General features: G+C 54.0%; 1 protein-coding gene across 1 annotated transcript; it reads left to right on the top strand.

Moving 5' to 3' along the window:
- The first annotated feature begins 906 nt into the window (after positions 1–906).
- LOC123348088 (mast cell protease 1A-like) lies at positions 907–10,912 on the top strand. Its single transcript, XM_044985411.1, has 5 exons — positions 907–1,016; positions 7,891–8,038; positions 8,780–8,915; positions 9,552–9,809; positions 10,151–10,912. The coding sequence occupies exons 1-5, from the start codon at positions 950–952 to the stop codon at positions 10,292–10,294; spliced, it is 753 nt and encodes a 250-aa protein (XP_044841346.1). The 5' UTR covers positions 907–949; the 3' UTR covers positions 10,295–10,912.
- The last annotated feature ends 680 nt before the right edge of the window (positions 10,913–11,592 follow it).

Here is an 11,592-nt window from a genome sequence, read left to right as displayed (position 1 = left end):
GGTCATGTCTTCAAGCTCTTCTCCACAACTTCGTGGGCTCAAAACATCCAATTTACCACAAGAGAAGCCAAAATTTGCAGGTGATCCCATGACTCCTGATGCTGAGGCTTCACGAAACACACCAAGGTAATTCAGGAGAGTTCGGAGCTTGATGGAAAAATGGGGCCGGGACCTCAGGACAATTTTAAGCCACTTTCTGGGCGTGTGAGAATTGTGGGTGTGTGAGATGTTCAAACATCTGGACAGCCAGGATCACATTTCCAAGTGGTCACCCCTGTTGTGTGAGGACGTTTTCTCTTTACTGAACTATGCCAGCCATGGGGCAGGCCTAGAGGAACATGGCTCCAGCACCGTCTGTTTAGGGCCTTCCCCATCGCCTATCACCATGGTATCAGTGCTCCCCCACATCCACCACTGGGTGGTCTACGTGCTCTCCAGCCTCTGGAAGAATTGCTGCTATGGGCTCTGTGGCTGCTCTACAGGAAGTCACAGCAGGGACCCCATCCCCTTCTTATTCCCTGGGATGCACACTGGAGAGGAAGTGGGGAGCTGAGCCAAGCCAGCTGGTGACTCAGTGTCAGCCGCACTCCCCACTAGATGAGCTGCTGGAGCAGAGGAGAGGGGCGAGCTCCAGATGAGCCCGACGCCAGGTGTACTGGGCTCCAGGCAGACTCCAGGAGCCCCTGCTCCCATATGTTCTTGGATGGGGTGAGAGATGCCTCGTCCCAGAGGGACTTTCCCCTGAGCTCTTTCCTCCAGAGAGAGGTTGTTCTGCTGCCATCAGCTCCCTCCCTCGTGCCCCCATGTGTCAGTGCAGTAATGCTGAGGTTTCTTAGGGTGCCTGCTTGGTCCCAGCTGCTCACGAAGGGAGGGCATCTGTGATCTGTGGTTTCCTGCTGACTCTATAAATCCCCCAGGGCTGAGGCACGAGCACTGTCACTTTTCACAGATGGTGACGATGCTGATCCTGATCCTGCTGCCCGTGGCCTTTCTCCTGCCCCCCGGGACTGGGGCTGGTGAGTGTGTGTGTGGGGGGGTCAGGGATCCTGGGGTGTGGAGCCAGGAGCTCGCTGGGCTGTTTTGAAATTCTGGATCCTTCCCAGATTAAGATGCGTGTCCCAGGGTGATTGCTGGCTCCCAGGACCCAGCTAGGGAAGAGTTTGGAGGTGGGGATGAAGGAGTCAGGTGGTGTAGCTGGTGCTAAGATAAAGCCCCCGAGAGATACATAGAGAGATTGAAAGCAGGTGAGAGACACAGGGGTATTTTAACTAGGGGCTAGGAGCCAAGACTCCTGGGTTCTATCCCCTGCTTGGGAGAAGGGTCTAGTGATTAGAGTGGAGGATGCGGGGAGGCAGTCAGGACTCCTGGGTTCAAGCTCTTTTTTCCTGTGTGTGTGATGTCATTTTAAATTCAAGCTCTTTAAGGAAGGGACTGACTTTTCCGGAGGGTCTGTGCAGCACCCGGCACAACGGGGCTTTCATCTGGGTTGGTGGCACCATATGCAAATAACAGCGACAGACTCTCAAAACGGCCTCATTCATATGGACCTCAAACTAACAGCCCTGAGTCGTGTGTTAAAACATTCAGATGTGAGCTGCACACAGACTTGTGTTGCTTTAATTAACCTGATTTTAAACCACATCTGTGGTTCAACTGGTTCAGGTGTGCCTGTGGCTTCCCTGATATTGATTTAAACCTGGCGAAAGCGTCGGAAGCTTCCCCGGGGCAAGTTAACCTCAGCGAACCAGCCTTCAACCTAAACAAGTGCCTGAAGACGTGCATTTGCACAGGGTTAAAACAAACCATGCAGTCTGGCAATTCCTAAGTCCTATGTCCCTCTGATGGTTAGAGACCTTCTCACTTCCACCTCCATCTATCCCATTTGTTACCTCATCTTAGCTAGGCTTGAAACATTTAGTTTCTGTAGTATGAATGGTTAGAATATCAGTCCCTTATGTAGTCCACATTTTACAAACAAAATATGTGTTATAAAAATCCAGCTAGTTAAAGAAAAATTATTAAAGTAAGATAAAGGCTAGAAGCAAAATTCAAATGAGAGGGATAGATACAGGGAGCAGAAGGAAGTGGGTAGGGAAGAGGGGGGTTGAGATGGGTTCATGCATTTGACAGGATGATCAGATACTTCCAGGAGAGCATCTCATACCTCTAACAACTGTGCTTGGGAAGCTCTGTAACAGCCTGTAGCTCTGTCCATGGTAGCCAGGCTTGGGATGTCTACGCTCTAATCTTCAATTGCTGGTTGCTTTTGGGATTTCCGTTTTGGTGGTACATGTTTAATATTATTTCACAGGAGAAAAAAAAACAACACTGTCCCCTTCAGTTCTGCCCAATGCCCACTGGTCTATGAGCATGAGGGGTAAGTCAGCACCTGCTCGTCACAGCTGACTTAGCCGCACCTGCATTGAACAGGTGAAGAGGGGTCCGATGCCTCCTCCATATGATTCCTGTGGAATTAATCTTAAATGTAGCTCCAAGGAGCGGTTCAGAGCACTGGCTATGATTTGTTTCCATTTGGTTAGCAGAAAATAATTGGCCTAGTTTCTCCTCCCAATGTTTTTTTAGGGGATCAGTGTTTAGTTCAAATTTGCTGGCCAGGTGTGCATAACATTACCATAGAGCCTGATAATCTGGGTAACATTTGCAGAAACAAAAGCAGTAATGGCTGAAGGGCACCGAAGGCAGCAGGGCTAAACAGATCGGGGGCGGCACATTTCCCTTGCATACCTCACCACTCCATCTTAGTCTGTAGTGTGACCATAGTTAAAATTGTTTTAGTGACTAAAAAGTTACAAAGTTTCAGCTGAAAAGTGCTGAAAACTGAGGGGAAATAATCAGTTTTTTAAGAAAAATGCCAAAATGTTTGAGGCGAGGAGACGCCTTCTGGGAAACTTTTCATTGTCTAGAAAATCCGTTTTTCTGTACAAAAACAGTTTGGAGGGGCAGTTTTGGAGCAGCCCTGGCTTGTCACTGGGGGTCGGTGGAGAAGGTGAAACATCAGCAGGGGACGTGTCAGGGGCATTCCGGGTGAGACTGACCCCCAAAGCTGTTAACTGCAGGCCGTGCGATTACTGACCCACTTCTGGTGCATTTGGCACTAATTCTCCACCCAGTGAGGTCAGAGCTTTAGATTTTCCTGTCGGCCCCATGGGGTGTCCAGTGCGGGGCAGAGCTGAGGAGGGGGCAGGGTTCCAGGCACAGGGATCCCCCAGGGAGAGCATCACAGGAGGTGGGTTGAGACTGTGGGAACTCCCCTTTGTGATGGGGAGCTCGGTCCCAGCCTGGCCTGGGGAGATGATGGGGCTCTTTATAGGAATATGGTCTCCCCCCAGGCAGGACTGGCTCTGCCTTTTTTGCCAGTCCAAAAAAGAAAAAAGCCACTGGATTGCTGCCCGAACTGCAGAAGCAAAAAAAAAAGCAAAGTCCTTACCGTGCCGCCCCAAGAATGCAGGGAATGCCACCCCTTAGCATGTGCCGCCCCAGGCAGGGCTTCCTCTGCTGGTGCCTGGGGCCGGCCCTGCGCCCAGGTGAGATCATTGGGTAACAGAAAGCCCAGCCCCACTCCAGACCCTGCACGGCCTACCTGGGTATACGATGTGCAGGGTTCCTGGTGTTGGGGTGCAGGTGGGCGTGAGGGCTCCTGCTGGGGATGCTGGATCTGGGACGAGGCTGGGGATGAGGAGTTAGGGGTGCAGGAGGGTGCTCCGGGCTGGGACTGAGGGGTTTGGAGGGCAGGAGGGGGATCAGGGCTGGGGCAAGGGGGTTGGAGCATGGGAGGGGGTCGGGGGGGCAGGCTGGATGGTGCTTACCTCAAGCAGCTCCCAGAAACAGAGGCATGTCCCTGTTCTGGCTCCTATGCGGAGGCATAGCAAGGTGGATCTGCACGCTGCCCTGTGTGCAGGCATTGCCCCTGCAGCTCCTATTGGCTGTGGTTGCTGGCCAATGGGAACTGCAGGGGCGGCGCTTGGGGTGAGGGCAGCATGCAGAGCCCCTTGGCAGCCCCTATGCGTAGGACCAGAGTGGGGTCAGGACCCTGCTCCCAGGAGCTGTCCAGAGTGGGGCAAGACCCTGATCCCACTCCCCGACTGGAGCACCGGGGAGGGACAAGCCCCAGACCCCGCTTTTCGGTGGGAGCTCGAGGGCCAGATTAAAATGTCTGGAGGGCCAGATGTGGCCCCTGGGCTGTAGTTTGCCCACCTCTGTTCGACAGTGACAATGATATCTGGATGGGCAGATCGCACACCTCATTCATCAGACATAGCAATTCCAATAGGGTGATCCAGAGGCAAGTAATGGAAGGGCTGAGATTGGATCGACCAATAGATAGATACTAAAGGATGGAAACAGAGGTAATGCCAGTCAACGTGGCTTCATGGAGAACAGATCATGTTCAATGACCATTCTGTCATTTCTGAGCAACCTTAAAAGTCTGGTTCATTAAGGTGACTGTGCTATTGTGATATATACGTGGATTCCCATAGGGAGTTTGCCCAGCTACCACACAACATTCATACTGACAAATTAGCTCTCTAAACACTCAACATGGTTCCAAAATGGGCTAACTGATTCTCCTCAAAATATGATCCTCAATGGGGAATCAGCATCCACTGGGGTGTTGCTGGTGGCCTCCAGGCTCTGTTCTGGGCCTGAGGTTATTCAGTATCTATATCAATGATCTGGAAGTTTATGTAAATTGTTGCTGGCAAAGTTTGCAGAGAACACAAGGATAGGTGGGGTGGGGGACGCCTCCAAGCTACAGAGCTACCTGGGTCACCTGGTGAGTTTGGCGCAATTAGACCTGCACATGAATCCAGCCCAATGCAAGGTCAAACACTGAGGGAGAAGGGATGTTAGTCATGCTGGCAGGATGGGAGCTGTGTCCTGGAGAGCAGGGGCTCTGAAAGGGAGCATGGTGGAACCCATCCAAACAGGAGATTTCAGTGGAATGCTGGAGCTAAGCAGGCAGATACCATCCTTGGGTGCATAAACCAGGGGATATTCAATAGCAGCAAGGATGTGAGGTCACCTCTGGATATGGCCCTTGTGGGACCATGAGTGGAGATTTTGTCCTGCTCTAATGTCCACACCTTTAGCAGGACTTTGGCAAATTGAAAAGCGCTACAAGACCAAGCTGACGGGGAGAGCTTCAAGGAGAGTGATCTCCTGAGGGTTTTGGAGGTGAAGAGGGGACTTGGCCTCCTCTGTAGGAAACTCCATGGGGCGGGGGTTCTGAGAGCAGGGTGTCTTCAGCCTCTGTGGCCAAAGCAGGACAAGACCCAGTGGCCAGGAGCTGGAGTCAGAAAAGGTCTGCCTGAGACTAATATGCAAACATTAAACATGGAACCATGGGAACAACTGCCCCAGGGCCGTGGTGGAGGCAGGCAGGGCCGGCTCTGGCTGTTTTGCTCCCCCAAGCAAAAAAAAAAAGGTGGGGCGAAGCAGCAAAGCAGGAGGGGAAAAAATAAAACAAAACAAAAAAACCTTCAGCACGGCCGGAGCAGCAAAGAAAACAAAACAAAAAAACTTGTGGCGCAGCCGGAGCGGCAAAGCAGGAGGGGAAAAAACCAACCAAACAAAAAACCCTGCGGCGTGGCCGGAGCAGTGAGGAGGAGGGACCTGCAGCACAGCCGGAGCGGCAAAGCAGGGAAAGAAAACAAAACAAAACAAAAAAACCCGTGGCATGGCCAGAGCGGCAAAACAGGGGGGGGAAAAATGGCGCAGCCGGAGCGGCAAAGCGGGGGAAAGAAACAACAACAAAAAACCCTGCCGGGCAGCCGGAGCCAGGGTGCAGGGGGACTCCCTGTGTTGCTGACGTGCAGCGGAGTGCGCGTCCAGTCTAGCGGGGAGGAAGGGGAGGGAGCAGGGGAGAGAGAGAGCAGGGGGGCTGCCAGGGCTTCAGCGAGGCGCTTGTCCCGCGGTCCCGATCACTGCGCCGCCTGCCGGGAGGGCTCCGCTCCGCTCCAGTCGGCGGAGAGGGAAGAACAGGGGCTGCCCTGCTCAGTCTGCTGCAGGGCGCTCCCCTCCTCTGCACTGCCGCCCCCTACAGGGCGGCCGGAGCGGCAAACCAAAAAACCCCAAAAAAACCCAGCCGTGCTGCCCTAGGATTGGGCGAAATGCCGCCCCATAGAATATGCCGCCCCAAGCACCAGCTTGCTCCGCTAGTGCCTGGAGCCGGCCCTGGAGGCAGGAGTTGCTGGGTGGGTTCTAGCTCTGGGGTGTCCACCAGGGGATCAGGTTGGGAGGTCACAATGGTCCCTCCTGCCCTTGAAATCTATGGGTCTGGGTATCTAGGTGCAGAGAAGCACAGGGATGTTTCTTATACCTGTAGTAGGGGGGAGCTGGGTTAACCACATCCGCTGCCAGGCTGGGTGGGCACCAGAGCAGGGAGGAACCCCCCGCACATGCTGATGTGAGCACAGCTGTGGATGGAGGCTTCTCCAGTCGGTCTCTCCACTCTTGGGCCATCTGGGGTGGGAGTTTCTGGGCAGCAGGGTTCACGTCCCTGTGGTTGCCAGGCCCTGCCCTCCCCTCCCCACCTCTGGTCCTTATAACCCCCATGGGGGCTCAGGCAGAGGCTCCGTGCCCATCCCTGGATGTCTCTGACAATGCAGCTCTTGTTCTTCGTCCTGCTTCCCGTGGCCTTTCTCCTTCCCCCTGGGTCTCAGGCTGGTGACTTGGGTGGGAGGGGGATCAAGGCCTGTGGGGAGCATGACCCTCACCCCATATGGGGAGCCATGGACAGCGTTCGGGGTCTCCCCCTTGCTTCTGCTGGGGCCAGACACTTGTATCAAACCCTGGATCCTCTCCTGAGTGCGGCTGGGGCTTTCACAACAGCCCAAGGGGTTGGGTGGCCCAGCCCCCACAGGCTTCTTTGGGACCCCACTGCCAATCTGTGTCCCAGATAGGGAGATGGGCCATGGGGCTGGGCCACTGGGCTGGGCCCCAAGAAATCTGGGACCAGTTCCCAGATCTGCCCAGGATCTCTGTGGACAGGGGTTTGTATGGTTTGAGGATGGTCACCGAAATCCCTTAGGTAGGTTTACAAAAAAATCTCCCTGGGCCTCAGTTTCCCTATCTGTATAAAGTGAAGAATAATTCAGCTTGTGTCAGGACTCTGCCTGGGTCAGTGAAAGGCCTGGAGCAAGGGAGCCCCTGATCTCAGTTAGTTTCTGTGCAGCCCCTGGCATATTAGGGGCTGGATCTCGCTCTATTTGCCACCCTCATGCAAATAATGGCAATTTGTTAAAGTTGGGATTTTCCAACACACCCACCCACCTGGCTGGAGACTTCTTCAGAGGGGATCACAGAACATTTTTTATTTTCCAAGGGAAAAAACCCAAAATGGCACTTTTAAATTTTCACCTAAATATTACCTAACACTGGGGGGAAAGATTCAGTGTCACCACAATAATTCAGACGGGTTTGAGACGAGGCTTTCTGAGAAAAAATGATGTTCCTAAAAAGTTTGGCCGGTCAGTCTGGGAGCAGCCCTGGCTGGTGACTGTGGACTGATGGAGAAGAAGCATCCACAAGGGACCTGTCTGTGCCCTTCCAGGTGCTGCCTGGCTTAATCTGGGGTAATCTCAGCCCCCCAAAGCTGTTAACACCAGGCAGTGCGATTACTGACCCACTCCTGGTGCGTTCTCCACACAGCGAGGTCAGAGCTTTAGATTGACCCTCCGGCCCCATGGGGTGTCCAGTGTGGGGCAGAGCTGAGCAGGGGTCAGAGTTCCAGGCACAGGGATCCCCCAAGGAGAGCATCAGCGGGAGTTGGAGGAGGTTGTAGAGACTCCCCTTAGGGATGGGGAGCTCAGTCCCAGCCCGGCCCAGGGAGATGATGTGGCTCTTTCTATGAACCTGGTCTCTCCCCAGGTGAGATCATCGGGGGCTGGGAAGCCAAGCCCCACTCCAGACCCTACATGGCCTATCTGGAAATACAACGTGGAGACAAAAGTTCATTCTGCGGAGGGTTCCTGGTGTCGAAGAACTTCGTGCTGACGGCCGCTCACTGCAATGGAGAGTAAGCGCCTCTGTGCTGGGGATGTCGGGGCAGGTCGGGCCTTAGCGTGTGATGGGGGAGCCGGGAGCTCTGGTGCCGTCGTAGGTTGCAGGGAAGGAGCAGTTAGCAGGACAGGCTGGGAGAGCAGAGCCCAGGGGTCTGATCTGCTCAGGGGGTGTCTGTGTGTCTCTAGGGGCCTCCGCAAACCATGGTCCAGATCCAATGCTGGGTAAATCAGTGGAGCTACGGCCACTGACACCAGCTGGGCTCTGGCCCATTGCCCAGATCAGGGCAGGGAGGGGCTCACAGCCCCAGGATGGTTCTCCAGGGCTATGGTCTGGGGGAAGCCATGCATGGACCCCTGTCTGGATCTAGCCAGGGAGGGGTCACTGGGGTGAGGGTAGCTGAGAACCAGGGGCCGGGAGGACAGTGGGGAGTGAAGGAGCTCAGGGAACAGCACAAAGGGTTGTGGGAGACAGAGGCTGGGACCCCAGCATCAATGGGAAGGGGCTTTGTGCTGCAACCTGAGTTCCCCAGAGGGGAAAGTCTCTATGCCCACCTGAGACAGCCAGTCCCCAACCCTGCGTTCAGTGGTGTAAGATTTTTCACCTCAGCAGCGGAGTCTGAGATCTCGGCCTGAGAACCCCAGGCTGCCCTGTGCGCACAAGATCAGAATTTATGAGTCAGACCCACATGTTCCCATCTCCCACTTTATGTACGTTCCTGCTCCTAATGCCCCATGGATTGGGCTTGCTTTTACAGCAAGATCACCGTATCTCTGGGAGACCATAACAGAAAACGAGTGGATAATAAACTACAAAAGATCACTGTGTCTGGAAAGATTTCCCATGAAAACTACAACAAGACCACCTACAACAATGATATCATGCTGCTGCAGGTAACACCCCCATCCCATCACCCCTTCCCCTGGTGACCCCACAGTGCTGCAAGTACTTCTCGCATCCCATCTTCCCTCCCCTAGTAACCTCACACTACTGCAGGTACCACCCCCATCCCATCACCCCACCCCCTGTGACCTCACACTGCTACAGGTCCATCGGCCCCATCCCATGCCCCCACCCCCAGTGACCTCAGACTCCTAGAGTACCATCCCCATCCCATCCCCATGCCCCAGTAACTTCACACTGCTGTACATAGTACCCCCATCAAATCATCCACCCCCAGTGACGTGAGACAGCTGGAGGTACCGCCGTCATCCTATCACTTCACCCTCACTGACCTCACGCTGCTGCAGGTACCGCCCACATCCTAACACCCCACCCACTGTGACCTCACACTACTGTAGGTACCGACCCCATTGCATCACCCCTCCCCCACTGACCCAACACTGCTGCAGGTGCCACCCCCATCCCATCACCTCACCTCCAGTGACCTCACACTGCTGCAGGTACCGACCCCATCCCACCACCCCACCCACATTGACCCCATGGTCATGGTTTTTTGCTGAGGATGGGGTGTTTCTGTGTGTCCTTGAGTGCGTCCCTCACGTTGATCTTCGTCGCTCTTGTCTCAGCTGGCAGAGAGAGCGAAGCTGAATACATGGGTGAAAACCATCGACCTGCCCCTCACCCGCAAGAGAGTAAAGCCAGGGATGAAATGCAGCGTCGCTGGTTGGGGCAGGACTGTAGCACGGAATAATTCCACGACGTCCACCACACTCCAGGAGGTGGATGTGGAGGTGCTGAAGGATGATGAGTGCATGTATTCTCACTATAATGCCTCTACAATGATGTGTGTGGGGGACCCAGAGAAGGGCAAAGATTCTGCAAAGGTAAATCTGTTCCTGGTTTCAAACTCCCTTGACAAATCGTTATTATTAATGAGGCTGTTGGTGTTTCAATTGGGCCTAAGAGTGGTTATTGGGGATCAGGCCCTGCTGTGCTAGATGCTCTAGAAACTAACTGGTCTTATCTCGGAGGGAGGCAGAGACCAGCTGCACAGGGAAGTGGGTGGGGTGCCGAGACCAACTGGGATGTGGGGGGGCAAGCAGAGACTGAGGGGACATCAGGGCAGACACTGAGACCAGCTACACGGGGAGGGTCACTGAGCTGTGCATCAGGGGGAAATGACTCACTGAGCTGTTCTTCATCTGCGGCTTCTTTCATTTCTCAGGGTGACTCTGGAGGCCCCCTGGTGTGTGGGAAAATGGCCCAGGGCATCGTCTCCTGGGGGCCTTACAGACCTCCCGGGGTGTACACAAGACTCTCCACCTTCATCTCCTGGATACAGGCGATGATGAGGAGGCTGCAGCCCTGAGCCGTGCAAGGAATCGCTGCACAAGCCAGAACCATGCCGCTTCCGTCCTTTGGAGAGGCCCAGATGTAGTGTCTGCTTCACAGATGGGCTGAGCCCCTCCAGGCTGAGCCCCCCCCAGCCATCGCTCTATTCAGCCAATGCCTAACCCATGAGCATCAAGGCAGGGAGCCCAGGGAAGTTAGGAGTCAGGTTCAAGGCCAGAGTCCGTTGGCTTCCTTGGAAATCCTGCCTCTTTGCTAGGGAAACAGCTGGTTTATTTCCCTCACAGTGATGGATACGAGCCAAATCTTGAGGAAGACCCAGTGGTTGTAGCTCATCCCTCCTATCAACCTCTTGAGTGACTTTTTATGGGAGATTGTCATCATTACCTGACCGGTTGTGTTAAAACTGCAGCCTGCCCTGTCCTCACTGGGCCTTTCCCAAGTATTAGTTCCCCCCGGAGGAGAGCACCTACCATTCCAAACACACCTGTCCCCACAGTTGGCAAGGCCAGTGGGACGGGAACTCAGCGAAGGTTACTGACCACCTCCTTTCCACCTCTCCTGCCCTGCCCTGCTGCTTGGCCTGCTGCATTTTGCTTGCTGCTTCATAGCCAGCAATGAATAAAAATGAAGTTACAAACAAAAGTGATTCAGTGACTGAGCGATGAACTTGAGTCATGAAATCCAGAGCAGCTGCTGCATCTGCCAGGGCCAGGATGGAATTAGCCCCTACAGGGGAAGGCTGGGCTTGTGTTAATGCGCTAGGCTGGGAACCAGGACACCTGAGTTCAGTGATTTCATGCAGAATGAGGGTCTGGTGGGTGCCAGTGGGGGATTAACCCCTTCAGGGCTGGAGATGTCCCTGTTGGCTGGGACAGATATGCAGAGGGAACTACAAGAAGAAAAGCAGCCTGAGCAATCAACTATCAATACTCCAGAAAGTCAACTTCCAGGACAAATGTGGGAGAGGTCTGAAACAGTTCTAGCCACAAAAAATCAATCTATGTGTTCCCATCCCCTTCCATCCATCTATCTATCCCCATCTATTGATCTATCCTATTCCCATCCATCTATCCCCATCCGAATCCATCTATCCCCATCCATCCCCATCCATTGAGCTATCCTATCCCTATCTATCTATCTATCTATCTATCTATCTATCTATCTATCTATCTATCTATCTATCTATCCACCCACATCCATATCTGTCTGTCAGAACCAGTTTTCACCCCTTTCATCTCTAAGGGGTGTGGGGACTGGCTTGCTCAGGTGGTGGGGAATGGGACATGGGGCCTTTCCCCTAAAGGGGGTGCCATC

Source organism: Mauremys mutica, chromosome 13, assembly GCF_020497125.1.
Source record: "Mauremys mutica isolate MM-2020 ecotype Southern chromosome 13, ASM2049712v1, whole genome shotgun sequence".
Taxonomy (NCBI): domain Eukaryota; kingdom Metazoa; phylum Chordata; order Testudines; family Geoemydidae; genus Mauremys; species Mauremys mutica.
This window is presented reverse-complemented; position numbering and strand designations above follow the sequence as displayed.